Below are 27674 nucleotides of genomic sequence, written 5' to 3' on the forward strand. Positions count from 1 at the left end.
ACATTATTAAATTGTCAGGAGCCACTCAAAGCAGGAAGCGTGGCACCGCACTGAATTCTAACGATGCTGACCGTCCACGACTGCACGGGGACAGGATCTTAACAAGCCTTGATCTGAGTGCTGGCATCCGCCTCACAAATCACATGGGCCGCTCCTCCTCACACGCTGCTGAATACTGATGGACGTCTCCACCCTGCGCAACAGGGAAGTGGGTTTCTATTGGCAATCTTTACCAAAGTGTGTTTCTTCCCTTCTCTACACTCAAGGGTTTACCCTGAATGATTTAATTATAATTTTCCTTGTGTAAGACAAATTAAAGAGGAGAGTAGGAGTGTCGTGCCAAGCACATTATTTATCTCCTTAACAGATTGCAGCTCACCAAACCCCAGAGCTACTGCTGCGGCGGTTGCTCACAGACGCTGGAAACCGTACGGGGCAAGAGCGGGAAGGCGGAGGTTTCCAAATGGCATGGAGATATGGGAGCCAGGTAAGAGCCTTTACACAGCCCACGACTTTGAAAGACAAAAAAAAAAAATTCTCTCTCTTTCTCTCTCCAACCAATTTTCACACACAACACTCCTAGATCTTTTCAGGAAAACAATCCCCTGAAGGCTGCTAGCTGAGGACGGAGTTTGCCAGGCTGGATTACTGTGCACGGTGGCAAGGCCTCTCTCTGGCTTGTGCGGTCACTGCTCTAGAAGGTGAAGGGAAAAGACTATTCCCTGGCAATCACAGGAGAGCTTGTAAGGATGCATATTTCACAAATGGCCTAGAGAAGGGGGGATAAAAGTTTCCCATGGCAGTAAGGAGAACTCCTGAGGTGTCTCCCCGACAGCTCAGTGTGCATGTGAGAACATACTTCTATAACGACAAACGCCCCCCATTCCTTCCCTCTGCTACTCTTTTCTACTCACAAAGTGGCCACCATCTATGAGATTTTAAAATACATCATAATAAGGGGCTGAGGGCTAGGGATAGACCACTTGCCTAGCATATCCCCAGCATTTCCAATACATGAATAAATATTCATTCATGATAAAGACATGCTAATACTAATTTTTAAGTACCATATCTATATAAAACCAACTTAAAGATTATTGATTATTGAATGATGAATTTTATAAGCTTAAAGCTACTAAGCTATCTTAACCTAAGGTATTATAATGAGTTCAAAGTTTGCTGGTACAAGGTGGGGATTTTACCTTTGTGGTCAAGCGTGTCTGCTTAACATGTACAAGGCCCTGCACTCACCAAACATGAAAACCAAGTGTACTGCTAGAGTCTTCTTTGAAGCCAGCCACCACTGTCCATGTGTCAGATAATATGAAATGGAACAGTCAAGGGAGTCACTAACATCATATAGTTTCCTAGCTCCCTCCTCTCTGTATGTGTAACAAGAACTCAGCCTGTTCTCACATCCAGATTCAGGCTGGTGGAACTCTCAATTCTCTTCTGATCCACAGTCTAATTTTAGCAGAAGATTAAATGCAACATTTGTGCAGACAAATAAGGACCATAAAAAAAAAAAATCAAACAAACTTAGTCTGCAGGAATTAGACTGTTCTTAGATCCACTTACTCTCAAATGTGTCTTAAGACATGAAAAGGCCTATTCTTGTCTGGCTTGCCTCCTTGCTGTTCTACTACCGGACTGCAGATATCTAACCTTTTAGGAGGAAACTGAGCACAGTGCATCTAAACAAGGAGACTTTTCTGTGTCATGGAAAATCTGTGCAGTCTCCACAGCGGCCGACAAGATTGCAACAAATACCTTAAGTGCATCAGTCGGCATTTTTCAGTGCATGGCCTCCTGCTTGGTCTATGGATAAAGATGTAATTCAATCACTCTGCAGTAAATGGACAGCATCAACCTCGGGACAGGGAGAGCCGGTACCACAAAGGGCAGCAGCCTAGTATCTTTCCGTTAAAGCCATCTAAGGTTTGCTACTTGGAAATTAAAAAAAAAAGTAATAAAGACATTATAATAGATTCCAAGGCAGGATCAAAGACTGGTTTCCAGGTATACATATCCTTCACCACTGGAAAGCTAGAGACACAGGAAGCTGTGTTTGGCCCAGGCCACAAACCGATCCTTCCTGTTCACCATTCTGCTCTTCAATCCCTTCTAGACCACTAAGTTGAAAGTATCTCTTAGTTCCATGCCTACCAGAGACATCTCAAGGAAATCTTCAAGGAGGCTTGCAGTTATTAGTTACAACGCACGTGTTACCCTCATCTCTGAAAACCTCCGATGGTGTTGAAGCTCAAATCTGATACACATTTGTATAAGTATGTGTGCCACTCAGGAGGGACACATTCGGAGACACGGGCAACTTCCCAGGGTATACCCATGAAGACCTGAGTGGTACAAGACTGCACATCTAGGCTATGTGTGCACATGCAAGCACGTGTGGTATAGTCATCCACCGCTCCTACAGTCCCAACGGGATGCTCAAAACAATCCATTATTAAACCAAGCACAAGAAAAACATAACGCAACCAAGGCATGAGGTAACACATGACGTAGGAGGTTGCCGCCAGACTAACACAATGAAACAGTCTTCGTGTGCGGACAGTACGGTCGGAGTAGATCCTAAACTAATGATCACACAGCACAGTACAGTAAGCACCGGCCACATTATTGCCGTCCAGGGTTATGTCCTGTCTCTAACTGTGTGTGCTGTACTTTCCACACAACCAGTTCACTACATGACCACGGCTACAAACACGGGGTGATGCCTCCATCTGCGTAGTTACAATGGCTACGGTAGCGGGGAAGGGATTTGTTCATTTCCACTATGTCATCTGGCCACCGCCGCAGAAGTGGTCACACACCAACCCATCACTACACAATTCTGCGGAACCGCACACTGTATTTCAAACAGCATTCTTCTAATATAACAATGCATACCTAGTTAAAACAGAGGGCAGAGTGCTCAGGATTTCAGAGAATGTACGAAATGATACTGTACTGGCTAAGTTGAGAGATGAAGTTATGCTTTCTCACCGAGTCATTTGGACTTAGAAACAGAATAGAGCATTTGCTTTTGCCTGATAAAAATATTTTGCCATGAGAAATTCTTGGTAAGGCTTCTTGCCCTCTGTGCCTACAAGCACTACATGTGAAATATATAGGAAAGGGTCTAAAAACAGTAAACAGAAAAAAAAATGGCCCACTTGAGGAGCATTATATATTCCATTTCTGAAGTCGATTTCAGCACTGGCAATACTGCTTCTGGGTGTCACAGAATAAACAAACAGCTTCATTTCCTTGGGGCTTTAAGGAACAGAACACAGTCAGGATCTTAAAAACAGGCCAAGCTTCTTCAACTATGGTTCATCAAAAGCTCAGGGCACTGAAAATATAGAGCCTTCACTTACACACAGGAACGCACCTGATGGGGCAGTGCTAGCTCGAGGACCACAGGAGAAAGCGTGCTCCAGTCCACCTCACCGCCATCTCAATCTTTCCTTGGTGTCTATGCCGAAAAGGCTCATGCTTCCTTCTGGGACACACGATGAAGACGACGGGTCCCCCCACTTCAAGGGGGCGCAGTGTTAACTAGCATTAAGTGCTGTGTTTCCTCAAACCAAGACTTGAAACTGCCCACAGCACACACCACTGTCGCCTTCAAAGGTGCTCAGAGCCAAGGCGCTCAGTTTGCACGGAGTGAGCTCCTGGCAGAGCACACAGTTGGCCTGGAAGCCTTGAGAGCCAACCCTTCCAATGAGGAACTACTAGACTTCTGCCAGGGCTCCTAAGCCGAGCACAGATCTAAGCAAGTGCTAACTCCATGTTGAAAAGGTGAAAATAATTAGATGCTTCACACCCAAGCCATAGCGAACACATTCTGAAGTAATCTTATGCACATCCAATCCCCGGTGAATACAACTAGGTTTCCCAGAGACAAAGAACTGGGCAAGGCCACCTGCCCCCTTCCAGGGGGAAGACAGTACTGACCACAGACAGGGGTGGGCATGCTCCTACCTTTCCCTCTTGGGAGTGTGGACTGAGAGTTGTCCATTGGTAGAGGCGTGCGGGTTCATGATGAGGGAGGTCTTGGAAGGTGCTGAGGATGAGACACACGTGCTGGTCAGGTCCAGGCTGCTGTGATTGCTGCCCGTGGTCTCCTCTGCAGTGTGGGCACTTGTCACTTCTTTCCAGAGCTGCTGCAGTTCCGTTGGAATCATGCCTGAAACAAACAAATTGGATAATCAAATCAATTAACAGCTAATTCCGTCCTCTTCAAACAGTAATTAAATCAAAGAGTCAGTAAACAAAGCCTAGTGTTAGGGGGGCTTCGGGGTGTTCACACTTTCCTTTTTTCCCTCCCAACGATGGCAAATACAGTAGTGATGAGTGCACCCCCCCCCCACTGAGCAGCCATTGAAGTCCCCTCTTCACACAGAAGAGACACCTTGAAAAGGATGCAAAGCACAGCTATTCTGCAACAGCATGACTCCCTCCATCCAAAGGCTGTTTCCCAGTTCTAGGAGAGTAGAGACAAGCTAGCTTATTTCTAGGCACATAGGAGGCCTCAAAACAAATTTGTTCAACTGTAGTCTCATGACAACATGAACCACAAAATGAGTAATTTTTGTGCTTAAGTCTTAAATGATGACAAATAGCTTTGTTATTAAATATAGTTTTTATTAATCACTTTTAGACATAAATTATGAATTCATACCGTCTTCCTGAAATGCTTTTCAACTTTTAACAGTCAAATTGATTATACTATGATTATTTCATTAACACACCTATCTTCCTCATTAATTTTGGTTTCTAGTACCACATGCTTAATTGATGGATGTGTCTACTGAAGACTGTGTAACTTTTTATACAAGTAACACTATTATTACTGTCATTTCTGAGATCAATGCTAATGAGCCATTGCAGAGTAAAAATGGAAAGGAAAATAAGCTTAGAGTAATAAAGTCCTCTTGCCTGTCTGAATGGGGTCAAAATGGGCAGGGGTCTTCAAAAAATACTTGTCAACCTTTATTTCCTCTAAGATGAGACTATGTTAACCTCATCACTGTGGACCTTTGTAACTTTACCCTATCCAGCAAAGGTCTATAGGCCAGACTTCCCAAATTCTAGTTCAATGTATAGTTTAGGATGGTGTAAATGCCCAGAGAGACAGGATCTGAACTGCACCTAGGAACAGCAGAGGCCACACTGTCCTCTGAATGAGGAAAAGCAGCCACACACCCTGCACATCACAAGGCAACTCCACCTCAGAACTGCATGTCTGGTCTGCAGTTCATTGTCTCCATCAGCTGGAACACAGCTCTCTTAGAAAGCCAGCCACCTTCTGGTTAGGTAGCAACAGCCGAAACAGGCTTGTTTCTTACCAAACCAAAACGTATTAGATTGAAAAAAAAAAAAAAAAAAAGGCTGTGTGCATTATATTCATTTGAAACACATAATAAAAAAAAATGCCAAGGTCTAAATTTAATTTATTTTTGTCATTTAGAATACAATGGCTAGATAATCATCTCAACGTGATCAGCCAAACATCTTTACTTTGCTAAACTGTTAAAGATTTTAATTATGCTAGCATTGGAGAGCACTGGTCTAATGAGGCGATGGACTCCAGAGAATCCGAGTGGTTAAGAACTGTGAAATGAGTCTGATAGGATTTTTTTATATTCACCGTGGATCGTTTGCATATCAAAGAGGAGTAAATTATTGCACAGCAGACCAATAACCTTCCCCGCCTTTCTAAGAGGAGCAGTAACAAAAACAGTTGGTCTCTCCAAGCAGTGCTCCGGGAAACTGTTCAAATGCTCAAGTATTTGCAATTAATATATATTATAAAGGAAGCATCAAATAATACATTGAGTGGTCAGAGATCCTTCAAATGCATCCTCGACAGCTGAGTGGGTTTCCTTCTCCCTTCATAAAAATCAAATGCCAATTATATTTTGATGGATTTTGTCCCAAATGAGCATTTAGTTATTAGGCATATTCAATTATTCCTTGTCCCCTGAAATCAAACCTTGAGGCAAATGAAACAAAGAGAAAGGTCACGACACAATCCTGGGTAGGGTTTTGCTGCATGTGTGCTATTATTTTCAAACACCTTTCAAAGTGACAGGTAGGATGTGCCGAGAGCTGCCAGGTCTGCCGCTGTGATCCGGACACTGACAATTACGGGTAAACAAAGCTGACCCTTGGACCATGGTTTACTCAAGTGAAGCAATGGGGAGCAGACTGGTCTGCGGATGAGGGCGCATTGATATGAAGCCATATAAGTCAACACCTATTTTATTTTCCAGTGAGTAAGCACAGGCAAAGAAACAGCCACCTATTTCTCAACTCAGACTAATTGATTTCTGGGTCAAGTGCAAGAGGAAGGACATGGGTCTGCGGACAGCTGCCCTCACACCTTCCTTCTGAGAAGAGCAAGATCAGAGGCTATTCCAAAAGGACATCGCTTCTCTGGCAAATTAAGACCAAGACAAACGTGTTCACCGCTTGTTACACCTGTACAGCGCGCTGGTGGGATTCTGGTTTTTTCTTTTATTCCAGTAGGCTGGCAAATCTGGTTCAGCGTCCACATGAACCAAGTAGAGAGAGGGACCCGATGAGCAACAACAGGTCCTTTGAGGCCAAATGTCCATGTGCTCATTAGGCTCAGAAACATTCTTAATGGACTGTAGACAGAAGCCGTCGGTTCGATCCCTCCTTTTTAGTTCACCGTTATTCAGTGACTCCCGGCCACTCCAGAATGCCTGCACCTCATGCCAGCATTAAGACAGACGGCAGCTAAACGGGTACCCATCAGACGACATGGATGCTCCATTTCTAGGAATCATGGGTTTCTTCCAGAATGGTACAGGAAGAGTATCAAGTTAGACAAGTCCATTAATTGGTATATAACCAAGTGTGAGGAGTTTACATTTTAAAAACATGAAAAGGTTGCAATGACAGAAATAGCACAGTTCTGTAGGAAACCACTGGTATTAAGGACCATCAAATGCTGAATGAAGCTGGGTGAGAACAGACAGCCTTATTATGGCAAACGGAAAGGAGGCTTGAGAACAGAGGTCCTCAACCCAGGGTTGAATGACCCATTCACAGAGATTGCCTAATTTCGTTGACAGCGGCAAAATGACAGTCATGTGGTAGCAATGAAAATAATTTTATGGCTGGGGGTCACCACAACATGAGGAACTGTGTTAAGGGGTCACAGTGTTAGGAAGGTTGAAAACCACCGCTCTAGAATAATCCAACAAGAAAAAGACTCTGCTATAAAATTTCCAGAAAAAGCCTTTACAATATCACTCCCAATCCCTACCCTTTCAGATTTACACACAGGTTTGAGGTAACCTGGCAGGGCCATGAGTGAGCTGCAGAACAATCCTGATGGCTTTATTATGGAGTGGGCATCACCAGCACTTTCAGACACCTAGCCCTGGTGCCTCACTATATTTTTTCTTCTTCTCCCCCACCCCCAGGACAACCTGTCCCTTCATTATAAAAGAAAATGCAGGCGCAGGTTTAAAAAATGTATGTTGTGGGGACAGTTGACAGATTACTGCTGGTGGAACTCAATTTTACAACCCCAGGTATCACTGGCTCCAAGACAAACAGTTGATCAACCTTTTTTTGTCCTTGTACATCCGTACCCAGGTGACCATGTTCAAGCAAGCAGAAAGTTGATTTAAACCTCCTAATGACATCAGTTTTAAGCCATCATCTCTCGGATAAAAAAGAATTGTGTTGTAGCTCAATCGTGACTGAACGCTCTCGAGCCACTCTGTAGAGGAGGCTGCGGGGACCGAAGTGAGCTCCTGCTTCCTGAGAGAGAGCAGTAACTGTGGTCCACTTGACACCCAGCACCTAACGCCAGCAATACCGACATTCACATTCGTGCCGTCTTGGGCGCACATAGAGACACCCCTTAGACCCTACATATGCTTCTTCCTAATGTTGCAGGCGCTAATAGTTACAGCAGACTGCTAAGCAGATCAATCAATGCCACGACTCGTGAATTGCCTACGGTGTCTCTGATGCGCTGCTGCAGAGATTACACTGCATGCATCGCCACATTCATTTCTTTCACATTACACATGAGCTTGTCTTGTCACTGCCCAATTGCCCTCTTTTGGACAGCTTAACTGATGTACTGTAACAATGAACCTTAGTGAGCAAACTTAATAGCATAGGAGCGGTGGGAAAAGATGAGAGCGAGTGAGGCTTGAGTCCTGTGGGTGTGTCAGGAACAGCCTGCCGTGTTTCCAACAATAAACCAAAGGGTGTAATTAATGCAGGTTCTAACATTATGCAAGCACAAAACATGCATCAGGCAGAGTGTCCTTCCTCTGCCCTGCGTTCAGTTCCCTCCTCTTCCCTCCAGACTGGCAATGGAGGAGCTGCCCCTCAGACACCAACCAGCTCAGCGGACAAGGCCAGGACAGGTGGGAGGCCAGGAGGAAGTGAAAGGAGGAGAGAGCCGCAGCCTTCGCATTACAAGCAAAGAAAACAACAACAAAAACCGTAAGGGACAGACAGATGTTGGGTGTGGTTGACTCGGGAGACAAAACCCAAACAGGCACGCCTCACTGGCTCCACGCAACACCCAAAATTTCTAGACAAATGACTGCCTCTTTAGTGCTACAAAAGAGACCCATCATTCTCACCCTGCTTCCAAAGGCAACTGAATCCAAAACTTAGGAAGTCGGAGCTACCATCTATCCAGTGGCGAGCACAGACCCACTGCAGCAGGAAGGACTGCCACCTGAAGGTCTGCAGGACCACACACAGTTGTGCTGGAGTATTTAGGATTCCACTGTGGATACCAGGAAGCAAGGATGCTCAAATCTCTCAGATAAAAAGGAGTATGTCAATCTAGGCCTTGGTACACGCCTAAATTCTCAGCTGACGTTCAGGGGACCGAGACAGGAGTTGGAGGCCAGCCTTCGGTTACAAAGTGAGAGATTCTGTCTGGAAAGAAAGAAAGACAGAAAAAGAGGGAGGGAGAAAGGAAAGGAAGAGAGAGGGAAGGACGCCATGGAGTTTGAAAGAACCCATGATGATCCTATTTAAATTTAAATCATCCCGACATTACTTATGGTACTTAACACTATGTGACTAATTAAACCATTGTTATCTATGACTATTGGTAGAATAACAGGAAAGGCATTTGTCCACATTCACCATGTATATTAGTATGGCTTCTTTTCTTTCTTTCAATATGTACTTGGTAGAGTCTGAGGATGTGGACTATGCATGCATGAGACAACGGGTATTTGGGACAAGGGAACTGGCTTTTAAACATAGCCATGGCCTTCCGACCTTCTTCCTCCCCTTATTTATTTATTTATTTATTTATTTATTTATTTATTTATTTTGGTTTTTCGAGACAGGGTTTCTCTGTGCAGCTTTGCGCCTTTCCTGGAACTCACTCAGTAGCCCAGGCTGGCCTTGAACTCACAGAGATCCACCTGCTTCTGCCTCCCAAGTGCTGGGATTAAAGGCGTGTGCCACTACCACCCGGCTTCCACCCCTTTTTTAGTCCTGAGTAAATCAGAGCTGGCTATACCCACGGGGTCTCCTAAGAATACCTACAGATTCCCATTGTCTCTGATGCCAGCAACTTTTCCAAAAAGATTCAAGATATCTACTAAACAATGATACTTTTGGGGGCTGGAGAGATGGCTCATTGGTTAAAAGCACTGACTGTTTTCCCATAGGCCTCAGGTTAGATTCCCAGCACTCATACAATGACTCAAGGCTATTTGTAACTCCAGCTCCCGATGACCTGATGCCCTCTTTCTGGCATCCATAGGTGCTGTATGCACACGGTACACAGACATACATGCAGGCAAAACACCCACACGCATAAATAAATAATTAGAAACAAAACAAACAAACAAAAACCCCACCAAAAATTCTTGATACTCTTCAAAGTTCATGAAAAATAACTGGAAACGAGTGCTCAATTCATTAGCCAAAAATCAGCAGAAAAAGAGTTAAAAAAAAAAAGAAACAGAAACAAAAAAAATTATTCCACTGATTTTTTAGAAAGCAGACTTATTTTTAACATCCATGGTGGAAATAAAATTGATAGTGTGCCTACATATTTAAAAAATGGTGTTTAGGGGACTGAAGAGATGCCTCAGCAGTTAAGATTACTGGCTGCAGCCGGGCAGTGGTGGCGCACGCCTTTAATCCCAGCACTCAGGAGGCAGAGCCAGGTGGATCTTTGTGAGTTCGAGGCCAGCCTGGTCTACAGAGCGAGATCCAGGAAAGGTACAAAGCTACACAGAGAAACCCTGTCTCGAAAAACCAAAAAAAAAGATTACTGGCTATTCTTCCAGAGGCCCTGTGTGCTGTGTGCAATCCCTAGCACACACAGAGCAGCTTACAACTGTCTGAGCTACAGTCCCAGGAGATCTGACACCTTCTTCTGGCCTCTACAGGCATTAAGCACACACACAGTGCACAGCCATACATGCAAATAAAAATGCAATAATAAATAGTTTTTAAATGGAGTTTATATAAAATCTTACTAAGATACTAAGCTTTAAATGAGAAGCCCAGCATCATGGACTCAGGAGGTGGAGGCAGGTGGATTGTGAGTTCCAGGTTAGCCTGAACTATGTCAGAAATCCTATCAGAGAGAGGGATGTGGGGGAGAAGAGAGGGAGGTAAAGAGGAAGGCAGGGAGAAAGAGAAGGTGTGTGTGTGTGCACAGACAGAGACAGGGAGGAAGAAGAAAAGAACGTTGCATGTTGTAAAACATGTCTTAATATATAGGATTAAGCAGTGTGTTTCAAGAATATCTGGAACAGAAATGCCAGAGGACTGCACTGAAATATTTAGTAAGAGCATGGAACATTTGATTTCCTTTTGTCCCCAACACTGCAACACTGCCCCTGTGAGGATCCAGATCCCTGCCTCTTCCTCCTGACATCAACAGGCCCTGCAAGAACCCATCTGCTTTTTTGGTTGTTTGCCGAATGTCTCTCTGTGAGTGTTTCAGGTGGGTACTTTGCTGCATCCCAAGCAGGTAGAGATCAAGAAACACCTTATCCCCTCTGCCCGCCATCTCCTCGAAGCTGTTTCCTCGGAATTGATGCATACCTTGAGCAAGAGGTTGGAGGGGAAGGGCAGGCTGCCCGGGCTGAATTGTTAGAAGGCCTTGGCGCTGCAGGGACAGGAGGTGCTGCTGCTGCAGCTGCTGCATCTGTAGAAGCTGCTGCTGGAAAGCCAACTGCTGGGTAGCCACCTGCTGTTGCTGCAAGAAACAGTAAGGGGTAAAAATGAGATGGCCACTTTCCAATGAAGGTCAAAAGTGTGCATGTTTCAAAACCCGCCCCCATCTTCAAAAACCTGAGGACTGCAACCTGAGCTTGGCCAAGGGCTCAGTGTCGAGGTTTAAAAGGGACACAGCACACAGGAAAGGGGGGCGGTGTCTGTGTTAACTCTCCTGCTGCCCATCCCTCTAGGGAAAGGATTCTTTTGACAAGCCTGCTCTCCCAACAGTAGGAAAAGCGTGACTTCTGTAGTCAGACAGGAACTTTTGAGACTTTGAAATCTGTAATTATTCACACTAGAAAGGAGAGTGCATCTTTCGAGTCTGGAGGGAATTGAACCCTAAACCCTTGAGGTGTGAAAGAGCAAGATGCCTCCCTCCCTGCCTGCACTGGCAAGGGCCTTTCACTACTGTTTATCAGTCCTGACATAAATAAATGAGAAAAAATCAGACCTTTGAAGAAGAAAAACTTCATCTAATATTGTTAATTAGCCATGACAAACGATGAAATAACATTGTAAATCTTTCATAGAAACAGCCACTAGATTTTAATTACGAACATTCATAATTTAGCAAACAACATCGTACTCCACCATGAGAGTTTAATGTGAACAGGCGCTCCAAGCTTTAGCTCCTTCAGTTGGCTTGAGTTTAGAGCTCCCAGTTGTCCTGTGTCCCCCGCCCACTTTGTTCTCGAAAGGAGGGGCTTTATGATATGATAAATATCTCTGTTGTCTGGACAATGACAGGAGGAAAACTTTTGTTGTGTAAAACATCAATACATCATTCCTGTGTTTAGCAGGCTTTACCCCAGCCAAAAAAAATTAATGTAGATTTCCTCAGTAATTATCTGAGTGATAGAAAGATAATACGGTGCAGGAATACAATAAATAGAAGGAAATTATCTAATATCCTTAATCTGCTAGGAATCATATCGAGGTGGAGGTCTTGGCTACATTATGGCTAACAATTAGAAAGGAAAAATTAACCCTTTCCAAACTGAATCCAAATATATATCTTTAAAGAATACACAAGAGCTCTTGTTAGTTCTGAATATTATTCCAAAGGTCAGCCACACTTTGGCAACTAAGATGACGGGTGTTTTTAGAGCCTGCTTCGCTTAATAATGATACTTTACAAACAACTGCATTCACTTAACCTAACACATGACCTTGATCTGATATGGCCATAAAATGGTGTATGCACCAAGACCTTCTGATGCAAAGTTCAAAGGAAGAGAAAAATGGTGGTTTCCTTTTGGCCTCCATGTAGTTTATTTTACAGTTAAAAAAAAAAAAAAGGAGGAAAAAAAAGGCATCATCCTCATATTAGTAACCAATTTCAGACTTACCACCATGCCACTGAGAAAGTTAATTGAGTTTCACTCCAAAAAACAAATTCTATACCACTAACAACAAAAATTTAAATAAATTGAAATGAAAAGCCAGTCCTTTCATTTTAAGAACAGCATGCAGAAAATGATCCAATTGTTTCCACCCCTTCCCAAGTTGCCACATTAATGTGAAACCCAGTGATAGCCATATTCGTGTCAAAAGGATTTTTTCACTTCTTCAACAGATATTAACTCATGACATTAAAGACAGGGGATACGGACACAGTCAAAGACTGGGGAATTAGCCCCTGTTGAAGTCAGATATAAAGGGTGGGGGGGAGGCTGGGGCGGGTGCTTCCTGTCTTACTGTAAGAGAATGTTTAAAAATTGTGTATTTATATAAAATGACTGATGCCTTTTTCTGTTGTCTGTGGCCATCCCTAGGAAAGGCCCATGAAAGCTGTCCACGTTTGAAAAGCCAGGATATAAAAGTATACAAGGCCCATTGTCCAAAGAAGAATTTAAAAGCAATGCTGGTTGCCAAACCGTGCTCCCCACCCAGTTACCAAACACAGGATACGAGGCCGTTTGTTTACTTCTCACAGTTGAATGCATACAAAAAAGGTCTCTGCACAGTCCCCCGACAGGTCAGCAGTCAGTGTTAAAATGCTCAAATGCCCTGATAAACCTTTCGTTTCGGGTCCCCTCCCTAGAGCTGCAGTCAAAGGTCTGTTTTCCTTTCTTTGGCTACTCCCTACTGCCTAACATAAACTGTTGTAACTGCCTAGGACAAACGGCCCTTTTAAAACAATCAGCTTAGGCACCTCACCACACAGGATGGCACCCCCACATACACCCAGCTAGATTTTAGAACGAATTCTTCCATCTGCTTTCCAAACTCTCCTGAGTCCAGGATCTAGGAGCTACTCTTCTGAGGTGTCCTGGACTACATCTCCGACACCAGCACCGAGCTCCAAAGGAGCATCTTGGGTCTGGTTCAATGTGAAGTCAAACTTCCCAAGGTGTTATCAAACACACCTTCAGGGAAAAAGACAGCTAATGTATGGTGTTCTGGCTTTGAGTCCACAGTCAAAAAAGAGAAGGAACACAGGAGAGGAAGTACCTGAAGGCAGAAAATGATGGCCTTTAATCATTTAATCAAGATGCATTCCATAAAGGAACACACCAGCTCCATCGGCCAATGTCTATGTGCAAACCTTGTCAAAAATTATCACCAGCAGGCCATACCACACAGCTGCCACCATATGACTCTCTCACCATAGCCCAGAAGGACCATCACCGACCGGCATGATGATTTTGGGACACAAGCTCTTGACATCGCAGAGAAGCAGGATCTCCTAAGCACTGGTGTAACGAACAGTCCAGTGGTACCACGAAAACCCAAGGACACACTTGTCTGACCCCACCTGTCTGCCTTCCTCTAGGTACACTGAGGCCACACCAGGCCATGGGCCACAATAAGTCCACAGTCCTCAAGATGCGAACAATAAACAAAAACAAACAAACAAAAACAAAACCCTACTACGATGCATAACCCTCCCTGCCTGTGGGCACAACATGTTCCTCTGGCTATCAATCCCGGCCCAAACTCAAGATGTCACTTGCATGTTTGTGTCCCCGCTTCCTGACAGCAGCACTTTGGGAACTCTCTTCTGCTGGGGAACTTCCCCTACTCCTTCTCCTTCTGGAGCCCTCAGAGCTAGTCTGAACTTTCATGTCTTCCCAGCACGCGGATGTGCTTTCCAAACTCTGTCTCCAAGACCAAATAAGAGGTTAATGAGGAGTGGGATGGGAAGGAAGAGCGCAGCCCCCGGTAACTGATAAGAGTGGCAGTGGCAGCAGCCCTCTCTAGTGCGTCTTCAAATAGAGAGTTAAAGATCTTTAAAAAACTAAATTTTGATGCCTTTGAAAAGAAAGAGGCACAAAATAACAACAGGGGGTTATTGCCTGCGAGCCACGGGGGAGAAGCTCCATAATTCTTCTTCTCCCTTTTGAAGGCTGTGAGAAATCTGATTCAAAAAAGCAACAGCAGAAGGGGAAACCTCTTGAGGCTGTAACCATTTCCTGTGATCATGCATAATGCGCTTCAAAAGTGGGTTTTTACCAATTCTGTTGATCAATTGCGCCTCCTTCATAGCCCTTCTTTTTTCTGCTGTGTTTACATCTGATGTGACTCAATGACAAGCACTGTCTGAGACTGTGAAACAGGCCTGTCATGTTGATTTATGGGCGCATCAAACCCCAACTTGTCCAAACTGAAGCTCGCAGTTCATTAATTAGAGAGTTGTGACTTTGAAGTCAGCTTTCAGACTGTGGTTTTTAACATTTGGCTTAATTTATATGCTCTTGAATGTGGATCTCTAAGGGAAAAAACTGAAATTCCCTCCTTGTCTTTGAACTTCTTTTGACCGCACAATAATCATTTCTTTGTCCAGAGTGATGCCTGCAATCCCAGAGTCATTAAGGCGCATTGAACTGCCACTGATGAGTAAGCCCCGCTGAATTAGAAAAACAGGCAGGAAAACAAAGCTGAGAGCCTTCTGCAGGGTGATATCTCACAATTACATGCCTTCCCTCCCCGTGCCATTTCCATTTTAATTACTGTTAGTCCTTTAGATTTACATTTTAGACACTTTTTAATCTGTTCCCTTTTTTATTAGAGCCGCGCCTGGTAGCCAGCCACTGTCCTTAAGGTTGCGTCAGCATTTTCATTAATATGCCTCCTCCCCTTTACCCCCAAACTGCCCCTGCTCCGCGGGGGGTTTACAAGCAGCCTGCTAAACAGGACTCCCGGGTGGGGAAGCTTGGCAGAGTGTAGAAAGCGTACCCAATTTGTGTAAAGGGAGGAGCTGGCATGGGGAGAAAAGTCTGGGAAACTCCCATGTGGAAAACCATCATCCATACTCATGTGAGGGGCAGGGATGCGGAGTCGGTCGCCTGGCAAGACTCCCTCCACAAGAGCCAAGTAGCTAACTGGGTAGGGCTGGCAGAGAAACCCAGGAAGAGGGTAGCATGCTGTCCACGAAGTCATACATTTTGTGGTCACAACGAGAGAGACACTGACAGAAAAAATTGGGGACCACGGTGAAAAGTGAAAGGGTGGGTGTCCTAATACCTAGGAAGCTCCCCAAAGGGACAGCACCTCAAATTCATGGAAGCGTACCGAAGGCAAAGTGGGGACAAACCCCTGGGAAAGTCTCACGGTGTACGTATTATCACCTGCCTGGGCAGTGCAGCCGAACGCAGTACATTATGGACACTACAAAGAACTGGGGCGTAGAAGCAAACAGTGCAGTGTTTGTTGTCTTTCCTCGGTGAAGTACAGGTGACCTGAGACAAAGTCCCCTAACTTTAAGCCATGCTACCTAGTGCATGCATTAGGCAATTAGGGCATGCTCACCATGCAAGGGGTCAAATGAAGATAGGGACGCTTAACCATGTTCTAAATGCCTTGCGTGCTTGCCTGACCCCACCAGAAGTTAGCTCACCCATGGAAAAGGCCAGTGCCACCTGCCCAAACATTTGAGTTCCACAAACAAACAAACAAACCAACCAATGATTAAATGATGGGAAAAAAAAAAAAAAAAAAAACTAAGCGTGTGTCCTTTTCAATTTTGTCCCTCCCCATCCTGGCTGCATGGCATGCTGGTCCCCCCCTGATGCCAAAGGAGCCCAGAATACTGCTCATGATGCTGTCACCACACAGAGGTACACTGTGGTGGTGAGGTAAAGTAAGGAATCGAGAAATCTTAGCACCAACAGGACAATAATTCTTGCTCTGAAAGCCGGGAACTGATGGAGTCAGCTGAGTCGGGCAATCATTTAAAAGATGAATGACAGTTTAAGAGGCACGGGATAGTCCCCCGAGATCGGTGGCTGGAAAGTGAAACATGCATCGTCGGTACCTCTTTCGGCTGTTTTCCAGCATGTTGCTGTTGGAGAAGTTGAAGCTGCAACTGTTCTTGTTGTTTCTTATAAAATTCTTGAAGCTGCTGCTACAAGAGAGAGAGAAGAGGGGACGGTAAGGGGAGAGTCGCAGACGACTGAGGCCCACCGTCCCTCTCCACGCCATGCACAAACTGTGATTTGAAAAACAGCATCCTTTTATCTGCAACGGCCTGACCTTTTACTTTGAAACCTGACAGTAAATTCCACGCGCACTGACTCTTCTTGGCATTAAGGTCTGAGGAGCAATCTCAAAAATGAACTGATGAAAAACATACCATTTTCTACACAAATTAATTAAAATAAGGCAAGGGATGACCTTTGATTGCACAACAAAGCCAAGATGCCCTTGCAGAGTCTGGTCAGTCTCTAGTACAGGCTTTCTAAATTACGGGGGTGGGGGGTTGCGGGCAAGGAGGGTCCCACCCTTGGATGTTTCAACAGTGTTGGGAACTTCCTTTGAGTCTGTCCTCCCCATTCTATGCCAGTGACTTCTATCCCTGTAGCAGCTAGCCTTTTCTGTTGGGTTCAGGTTGCCTCTTAAGCCTGAGTCTTATGTCCCCAAGACACAAGGACAGCCACAAGTTGATCAGAGCATCAGTCTGTGTAGAAAAAGTAAACTCTGTGCCTTTAAATTAATGAACTCCAAAATGTTTCTTCATTGGGTCCAAGAAAAAAAAAATTCAAGGTAAGACTTGGAGTTCAAATGGGGACTTCAAGAGCTGTCTATGCAAACTTGCTTCCAATGGGTACCTCAGGTTGCTTTGATTCATCTCAGCTGACTAAATAAAAAGAGTGTAAAGCCACGTAAGTCTGAAAGACCGTTTCCTACCAAGTCCAATCACAGCCCTAATCTTGGTCCACAGTGCACTCTCCAGACCCAAGCCTTGGACCTGTGGCATCATTCTGCTCCTTCAGGGGCAGAGAGATGCCATTCTTCTCACTTGGGGACCAGGTGGAGTTCTGTACCACTCAGCCTGCCAGCCACATTAATTCTTCATTTGTCCAGCTGTGTGGACCAAGGGGTACTGTGAACTGAGCTGTGGGGCAGGGTGGGTAGGAGGGGGACAATTACCTGTTGAAGCATGAGGGCCTGCTGCTGCTGGAGAAGAACCTGGAGCTGCTGGGGGCTCAGCACTTGCTGCTGGAGGATCTGCTGCATTTGCTGGGGAGTGATAACCTGAGGTGTCATCATAGCCACTGACACGGGGACCTAGAACATTAATGGAGGGTAAGTAGGAAGCCAGGCAGCCACACACCCTCAGCCTCCCAGGGTCTGCCTACTTCAAGAACTGACCCATCTTCCATGCAGCATGTATTTATCGTGAGGAGATATGACCACAAATCCTATACAAACCCTGGTGCCGTTATCATTATCGATTTTATTGTGATGTTGTTGCTAAGTACCAAACTCAGGCCATCCCAGATGCCGGACAAGTCAAGAAATGGGAAAGAAAGTCTTGCAGCCAGAACGGCTTCCTGAGCAGAGAAGGAAGCACACACCTTAACAAGTGCTATCGGGACCAGGGGCGGATCCATCCTTATTCACAACAGATCTCTAGTCAAAATGAGCTCTGAGTTTACCTGCACTTCAGGTTTGTTCTAGGGAGAAAAATTAAGGAGGAACCAACAGCTCTGCAGCCCGCCACTGGTATGACCCACTTCCCTTGTGGACAGTGATTTTCACATTTTCACAATCATCATGGATGCTTAAAGGCCTGGGTTGAAGGGCGGTGAGGAAAGAATTGTGGACACACCTTCTGAACTTAAAACGTGGGTGCTTCCTAGGATGCCTTTTACCCTTCCTTATTCACCCAGCACACAGATGTCTCAATTCTTTCATATTACGTGTGATACCGGTAAAAGCCGCTTTCCATGACATTTCAGTGACAAACAGCTACAGTGATGAACTTGATAGCATTTCGTATTTGCAACTGTTAACACGTTTCTGCACGGGCATCTCTGCAAGGAACCTGCGCACTGTATCTGAAAGGATGATGTCTTGTTCAGATAAAACACTGACATTAAAATGACAGGCTGTCTTGGCCAAGGTTACACAAATTGTATTCAAGCGGATACCTAATGACAATGCTACAGATTCTGCGAGCTTTCTAGAATGTAATTTAGCTATTCAAAATAATCACTGCACTTGTGTTTAATTTTCAGACGACATGAGAACCATTTTGTCAGTCCCCGTAATCCAAGAAGACTACTTCATGAAAAATCACCCCCCTAAAAAGATAAGAAAAAAAAAAAACAATAAAAGAAAAGACAAGAGCCAAATGTCTTCTAAGAGTAATATGTAAGCATCTTACTTTTCTTTGTTTTTTGTTTTTTTTTTTTTTTTTTTTTTTTTTTTTTTAGCAAATGTGCCAGCAAGACGCTAGAAGCTGTAAAGGATCTATACTTTGTTAAAAAGGGTCTACTGTCACCTCATGTATTACAATAAAAGGTAATAACATGTTTTGCACTTTGCCTGTATGCCACTTTAAAAAAAAAAAATCTTGCAGACAATAGCTGATCAAAAGATAAAAGAATTAAAAAAAAAATCTTCCGGGGGAACAGTAAGCAAAAGAGAGAAACGGAGTGTTAATTTTATGTAACGTAATGTCTTAATATGCAGTTTATCTTGACTTTTTCACATGGCTTGCCCTGTCATTTGCATAGCCAGCTCTCATTCCTAATTTCACACTCATTATGCACTGATGTCCCGATTTCTCAGCATCACTAATTTTGATGAACTAAAAATGGTTCCTGAAGGTCAGACTCACATGCACTGAGCACTCTCCACTGCTGTTGTGGCATGTTGTGTGTTGGGGGGAAGTTGGGGGAGGCTCGCGTGCAAGTTTCACGTGTTTAGAGAACACTAGCTAGAACACTCAAAAAAAAAAATTTCATTAACCCAACGCGGGGAGGTCATCCGTGAATTCTTCCTACTGCAGTGGTCTTTTAAGTGTAGATGTAGTTACACTGTAATTTAAAACAGATGGGCATGTCTGAATATTTTTATATGCAAAAAGGGACAGATGTATATGAATGGATAAATTATCCTTTTAAAAAGATAATTCGCAGCATGAAATATCACCAATGATTGGAACACTGAACTTGCGTACAGTCTAGGGCAAACGCCAAGAAGACATTATCAAAACATCTAACCATGTACGCACTAATTCCAATTAGTCGACTTTGTCTTCATCCAGAAGAAACTTTCTGAATTTTTAAATATGCACTGGGTGCCAATCTCGCTCTTTGGAGCTCCTGAAGCCAACATATCACAATAGAAGTTTACTGTTCCTTGAGAGTCGCATGGCCATACAGGAGGCTCACTGGAGCACACAAAGAAGCCATGTTTAAGGTTTCTTTTTCTCTCTGCATTTCTTGGATGGCGTACAACACAAATACTCGTGAGCCAAACGTCTAATGGCGATGGACAGGAAAACAGACAGGAACAGGGTGGTGTAAAACCAGAGCCGGTGATGCACACGAACCTGAGAGAACAGTGGCAGAGGGACAGCACAGAAACAATCCCCTCATCATCATTTTTAAAAGTGGTCTGGAGCCCCTGGGTTAGAAAGGGACACAGGTAAACTTCGGGGGCTGATGAGAACACTGTGAGGGCCTCACAGTTTCAGGAATCTCAAATCTCTTCCAACTAGATAAAGAGTATTTTCTACAGTATATACATCATACTTTAATAAAGGTGATTTAAACCATTGTAGGTAATGCGTATATTTTACTGGATTTTTTTTAATCATGTATTTTTTAAGCATTTTATTTTTACACCAGGTAAAATAGTACATGTCTTTTAAAATGAGAAATGACATGGCCCCTTGGCTGTCAATCAAAAAGGGTGACCAGGGAAAGATTGGCAGGTGCAGGTAATTTTTAAATCTTTGCAGAGAGCCAATGGTCTCCAGCTCCTTTTCCCACAGTCACTTCTTCATTGTTGGCAGCCGAACTGCAGAACAGTAGAATGAACTTGACTCTCCCCTGCTTGTTCCCTTTGGACACTTTGATGGAGGGTCTGATGAGTAATAAAACGCTTCAAGCAGCAGGCGCAGCCCAGCCAGGGACAGGCGCAAGAAGCCTGAGTAACCCTCCCAACTAGTGGAGCGGTCCCTGAGTAATCAGAAGTGGGCCATTATATCCTGATGGCCTGAACTTTGGTTTTACTATCTGAAACCACAGTTTCACACCAGTTAGCTCCCAGCCACCAAAGTGGGCCAGGGAGCTTCATTTAGAAATGCAGTAAAACAGATTTTGGTTACTACCCCCCGCCCCCCCCCATACACACACACCTCAAGTTTCTGCACCAATATATCAGGACAGGAGGCTGTGGCAAGGTTTCACAAAAACATTCGAATGGACTAGAAACCATAGTGGGGTAGAAAAGACAGGAGAAAATCGGAGCACAGTTTAAGGTTTTAAATAGTTAAGAATTATGGCCTATATATCCACTCCCTTAATTCCCAGTGTCCAGCTTTCTCGTGTAGCTAGTCCCTCCTAATACTAGGAATCAAAGGGCATGCAGTACCAGCGAGGGGCTATTACAGCCCACACTTTATTACCCATTACTACTGAGGTCATTAACGGCAAGAGTGATTGTCGCAGCCCTCACCTATTGATCACTGTAACTGCTATCATTTAATCCTGTGTTGAATGTCTGGAAAGCGGCTAAAGGCACACGAGAGAGAGTGGTTTAGCATTGAGAAATATGGCCAAAGCTTAGAAATTACACTTTGATTCATAAAATCTAGCCAGTGGTTTAAATCAATAGTATTTAAAACAGTCATGTGAGTTTTTAACTACAGCCGTCTAATATTTATAGGGCTCTCACTGAAAGCATTCCACAAAAACTAAACTTTGTCGTCCACCCCACCCCCAACCCTGACACCCACCACCTTACCCTCCCGGAGGAAAAAAAAAAATCATTTCTGATGCTCCATGTCGCTACAAGGGCTTGTGCCTTATCTGGAAGTTGAAGCTTATTCTTGATTTTTTTTTTTTCCCTCAGAAGACAATTTAAATATCAGACAAGGAGAAAAATTATCCCTGTACTATAGCTATGTTAACTGTATGAGTGTACAGAAATGAGTGTGCTGCATGGGGCTGTATGAGCTCACAATGAATCACAGGAGGCAATTTATGAAGACCTAGAATGATTCTGTCGAGCTGCCTTCAGGGATCAGAAATTCGAATAAAACTTCTGGCAGACATTTAAAGAGTGCTAGCCTTAAAATACTGAACTTAAACGCACAGGTACACCTACAGAGTTGACACTCTTTATTTGAGCTTCCAGGGGATATCAGGAATTTCAACAAAAATAAAGTGAGAACAGTGCAGGATATGCTGTTGACTGATAGCGCTGGGGTGTGGCCTGCCCCAGGTGCACACAAACCCTCCCAAATGGCAGCAATACAGCTGTGGTCGGCCAGCTGAACGTGGCTAGTATGGGCCTGCTGCTACTTAACACCAGCAACTGGGGAAGCATCTTCTGCACCAGTAACTGCTGGTGAGGCCCAAGCACGGCTGGTCCAGTTTTCCTTTTCTCCAGGAGGACTCTGTACCGTTGGAACCCTGGCAGACTATTAAACACGGCACGCAGGCTGCTTTCTTCTTTCTCTGACTTTCAAAAGTGGGGGAAGGTAGGCAATGGGGAAGAGGGATGTTGAAATTTCAAAAGCAAACAAACAAATAAAAAAAAAAAACCATTCATAGAAACAATACTTGGAATCTAGGAGACAATTGAAGGAATTGGGTGGGAGGCAAGATGACACAGTATAAATACTGAAAATAACATGTTATCATTTCTTTCTCTCCCTTTCCTTTACACACTGAAGGGAACTACAAGTAAGCCCTGCCCAGCACAAATACACAGAGACTTTGGACGGTCACATCCTCTCGTAATTACTATGTATACAAACAGTATAACTGAGGTGGTAAAAAACGCAAATCCCACTTCCATTTCATTAATTATCTATCATAGTGTCTCCATTAAATTATTTTCAAAGAATTACTTGGAAACCGTTTTTCAGCCTCTGATCATGAGCCACACGTGTGCCCCCAGAAACTCACTTGCCTTCCGTACTTTCAGTGGTGTTTGGGGGGTAGCTGGTTCACGTAGGCCATGTCACCCAGTCAGCCACAGAACGAGAGCAAAACAAATTAAATTAGAAGGCTCTAGAATGTCAAAACAAAAGCAAACAAAGAAAATGGCTCTATTTTAAGAAAAAGGCATTATGCCCAATTTTCTAGGATCACAAGGAAGCTAACTTGTACCAGCAACCACCTGGGAAAATATAGGCCAGTTTTCACAATTAATAACCAACAGATACAACAGACAGATCAGCAGACACAAAAAGGCAGGGGGCTCCTAGTCTCTGTGTCACTAAAAAATTAACAAACAAACAAACAAACAAGCAAACACCCCAAAACTTAAATCAAGTACCACGCAAGGTAGCTGTATCACAAAATGGGGGAAAATGTATTTCTGACATAATATTTCTGTCTTAAAAAAAAAGACATGGTATTCATGTGGAAAGTATAATTCTCTTTCATTGTGGAATGCTGCTTTTTGTATAACTCCTTTAGACTTAGCTCTTTTGCCATAATACTGTACAAAGCATTAAGGCAGGTAATGGTTATTATATTAATGCAAAATCATCTAAGTAGTCACTCATCAGCATAACTGTTCTCTCAGCAACAATACAACCACCTATTAAAATTTTAGCAAAAAAAGAGGCCTCTTTAAAATGCAATTAGCATTTCATTTTTTATCATTTTGTTTATTACATTCTATCAAAGAGAGGCTATCTTCCTTTCACAAAGAATTGTTAAGGCCAATACTTGCCTGCCAGTCAGGAGTTATTTCAGGTTACCAACCCCAAGAAGCCATCTCCTGCAGAACTGAGTTCTTTTTGTCTTTACATTAAAAACAAATGGTAAAACTCCTGTTTGTCCAGAGCACAGGGAGTGGAGGCTGCCCTGTGATCCCCTACCATTTCCCAGGCAAGCAAGGTTACGCCTCTAAGCGCCAGCCTAATTGTTTTAGTTCTAATAAATATCAGCTTCATTTGCATAAAAATGTAAAGTTTACATAAATTAAATTGCTTCTCCCATTAGCAATTGTTAAATACAGGAAACAATGGGAGCTGCACATGAAAATAATCACTTGCTAAGAACTGATCTCTTCAACCCCTGAACCACCACCACCACCACTACTATTATTATTATTTATTATTACTATTATTTAAATTGAGAAAAAATGTCTTCTCTTTTCTTCCTCAATGTCATTTTCCTGTAGGCAGGCTGGAAAGCTCTTTAGTGTGAGATTTTTTTTTTTAACTCAAAATATGCTGACATTTCATATTAACAAAAACAACAAAATCATTTTTAAGCGCTGAGAACAGGAGATAGGGATGACTAGTCCAGAAATTTTCTTAGAAAATATCCGACCCACAGGTCTTTAACTTTTAAAAGGACAAGGAAGAGACTTTGGCTAAGTAAGTTCTCTTAAACTGAAACATGACTACAAACAATGACAGAGCTGGCTACTGAATCAATCCTGTTGAGAAACATGCACCATTAAGCAAGCAAGAAAAATTTGTAGATAGTTTTAAATCAAGGGTTACTATTACACGGGGGAAAAAAATTAAACGTTTACCTTCCCCCTAAATATATATATTTTTTTCAAAACTAAGAATTAAGTTGATAATGCTCCTTACTTCAAGGTAACTAGCCCAGGAAATATCAGAGAGAATAAACAAATACAAATATTTCCCCCATATTATTAGGAGGGGCACTATAAGTGAATTTAAATATATAGGTAGGCCTCAAATTAGATTACTCCAAAGTTGAATGTGAATTTACCACACACTACCATTTTCCCTTTCCCTTTTCTATAATTACTTATGCAATTTCTCACACGTAACTCCAACACGTTCACCTGATACATCCCAGTGAAGTCAAGGGGTGCAAATGAGACTCTAATGAGAAAAAAACATCAGCTGCTTCTTTATCCATTTCTCCATTCACTGATTTATTTCTAATAAAGGTAAGAACCCAACCGAAGGCTTCCTACATGTGAACGGCCAAAATATGTTTTTAAAAAGTGCCTGGTAAAATCAAGGCAAATGAGGAACCCGTGAAGACCCGCCTCATGAAGTGATGTGACAATTAAGAGCAACTGAACAAAAAGCTAGCTTCGGGACCAATAAAAAAAAAGAAAAAAAAAGTGAAAGAAATTAAGCTGCCACAACTGTAACAGGTTAGATGAAAAAAAAATCAAATTTTAATGTATTCTCCCCTGTGCCATCTTGTTTTGTCAAGACATCAAATAGAATAGGGAAGTACAAAATAACAAGCCCTTGAGAAATCACAGAAGCTGACCTTTTTGATGTTGTTGATTTACCTTGTTCTCAGTTATTTGAACAATGATGTTTCAGATTTAAGGGCAAGATAAAGCTTAAGAATTAAAACATGATACCGAGGTATTCTAAGAAGCTCATCGGCACATTTAGCCTGCACTTTCATTGATTAGCTGCTTTAACCCGATGTGAACACCAGGCCTAATGCACAGCCTTGAGATGCATTTTTTCCCCCACTCTAAATTAATTCCCTCCCCAAACAACTGCCAGGTTGGAAGGACTCAGGAAAGGATATCCCTTTCTATCATCTGAATGGAGACGTCCAGGTTAGCCCTTCCCAGTGACTCAAGACCCCACAATGTACAGACAGATGTTTAGCAATGGAGGACCTGAGTTTTCTGTGTTAAATCCAAGGGAGTTGGGGGTAACTGAATGGACAAGGCAGGCACTCTGAAATGACTCAAACAGTTTTCAAGGAATACCATGTTCCCCACCCCACCCCCCAAAAAAATTGCAACAAACAACAGTTTTAGCTTACAGGGTCAAGACTTTCCTCAAATATAACATTACAGGTAAGCATTGAGTTAGACTTATTGCCCCAGATCTAACCTAGAGGTACAGCTGGATATCTCAGCAGCAAAGCAAGTGCAAGCCTTCTACAAAAATCTTAGGACAATGACACATGCAGAATGATTTGTATATATAGGCAGTTTCTATCAAGGCATATATTGAAACAAAAAGATACAGCAGTTAAAAACATCTGTTTTAAAGACAATAAAGGTAAGTAAGCCAGTATTTGCAAGCACTAGAAATTATAAAGACCAAGACAGTTAACAAGGCGATTTGATGACTGTAACTCCTTGTTACTGACTGCAGAGCTTAACATGCGACACACAGAGAGACACAATGTATGCCTTTAGTCACTCTAACCTTTTCTGGTCAACTGTTGCTACGGTTTTCCCTTGACTGTAAATCACAAGGAACTACCTCAAGGGGCTCGTCACCGATCACTGTTTCCCCAGTTACTCAGAGCGTCGTTCTAAGGTTCCCCTTAGTGATGCTCGTCCACAACGAAACCACATAATAAAATGAATTTCTCCAAGCTTCCTTTTTGCCAATACAAACTGTACTCAAATTTTAGTATGAGCTGAGAATCTGGCCACCACATTCTCTCCTGATCGTCACAGAAACACAGTAATTCAAACACCACCTCCTGCCACGTTAGCCACGACAGAGCTGGACTTGGATTGCTTTTAATTCATCTAGATTTTAATTTCCCTGTCTCTTGCCATTGTGTGGAGGCTGGCTGAAAAGTTGCAGAACTGGTCAGTGTCATAAAGGAGTTTATCTTTCAAGTGACAGCTCCTGACAATGTGTAAACCCCAGGCTGCGATGGAGAGGGTTTGTTTTCAAGGTACATTTAACTGCAAACAAAAAAAAAATTTTTTTTTTCAAATCAACCACTCCTATCATAAGCTTTCTGATGATTTACAGTTTACCAACTGAGCAAGGTTACGCAACACTGCCTGCCTTTAGATGCACTGCTCTAGCTGGTGGAGATTTAATTAAGATCACAGCCTCTAAAATCCCTGTCAAATGAAAACTCAGAGAAGACAATACTCCATATAGCTTCATGCACAATGTTGCCATTCCATCCCTGAAAAAAATATGAGTTAATCCACGTTTCTATGGCTGCAGACAAAAGTTCACTAATTTTATTTTCTTTTGACACTTAGGTTGTTTTCTATTGTTTGCCATGAGATCATTCCTTCCCAGGGAGGGAAGGGGAAAAAAGGAGAAAAAAAAAACAAAAAAAAAAAACCCGAGAGTGAGACACGCTGCAGAAAATGCAGTTGACATTATTATCCGACATTATCATAGCTTAGCTATGATGTCATCAATTTTCATATAAGCAGCCCAAACTCAAAAGTTTCATCTGATGAAATATGTTTATTAAAAAACACAACACAAAAGCCTACCTTCTTTCAATCACTTGGATTAAATCACTGAAAGGTCGTGTTTCTCCTTTCTTTAAACAGCCAACTTTCTGTTAGACAAGCTGCGGATCTGGGAGGAAAGGTAGCTAGCTCTTTAGACACACTGGCAAATATAAAGTCCACTCCTAGCCTTCTGTGCAGTCCTTAGGATTGGAAAACAAGTGTCTTTGATACATTTTTATTTCTTCTACACTAGAAGTAATCGGTGTTAATTTGTCTTGAAGGGAAAAAAATGTGGCTGAGTGATATTTACCTAGTCAAATGCATTTTAATTTGCATCATTTTGATATCTGGTTGCTTATGTCACACCTCTGAAATGACAGGTGCTTGCAGTCTCTCTCCCGACGGCCACTACACAAGTAACTGTCTTGCCTCAAAGGGCTAATGCAGTACTAATGAACAATAAATCAACTTTGATTATCAAGTGTCAGCCCACAGAGTTCTACCACATCCCAGTGACTCCAGCAGCCAGAGTCTGGGCAGGCAGTCTGTATTTTGGTTTCATTTTTACACACTTTTCACTGAAATGTGTCAGGCAGCTACAAAGAACCACATAAAATAGAGACTTCCCCTCCCCAATTCTGCAAAACTGCTCGTCTTGATTTGTTTTACTGAGTGATGAATCTGAAATATCCAAGATAGCCTGCAATTTTTTTTTAAGCAGCAAATTACAGCAACAAACCAAACCCTGAAAGAGAATCTTAACTTGATTATGTTTGAGGTCTCTTTGACACTGACAGGAGTTT

General features: G+C 43.0%; 1 protein-coding gene across 8 annotated transcripts in view; it reads right to left on the bottom strand.

The window, feature by feature from the left end:
* The window catches only part of Foxp1 (forkhead box P1), a 527364-nt gene that overhangs the window by 75621 nt on the left and 424069 nt on the right, over positions 1-27674 (bottom strand). For 6 of the 8 annotated variants that reach the window (XM_052722207.1, XM_052722208.1, XM_052722210.1 and 3 more), the window contains 4 exons: positions 17641-17778; positions 16526-16615; positions 11095-11248; positions 3988-4192 (listed from right to left, as the gene is read on the bottom strand). In XM_052722207.1, coding sequence (XP_052578167.1) covers positions 3988-4192; positions 11095-11248; positions 16526-16615; positions 17641-17778 — 587 coding nt within the window. The remainder of the gene's footprint in view (positions 1-3987; positions 4193-11094; positions 11249-16525; positions 16616-17640; positions 17779-27674) is intronic. The other 2 variants (XM_052722211.1, XM_052722209.1) reach the window with 1 other exon arrangement.

Source organism: Peromyscus californicus, unplaced genomic scaffold (genome assembly GCF_007827085.1).
Source record: "Peromyscus californicus insignis strain IS unplaced genomic scaffold, ASM782708v3 Scaffold_6__1_contigs__length_162567912, whole genome shotgun sequence".
In the NCBI taxonomy this organism is placed as follows: Eukaryota; Metazoa; Chordata; class Mammalia; order Rodentia; family Cricetidae; genus Peromyscus; species Peromyscus californicus.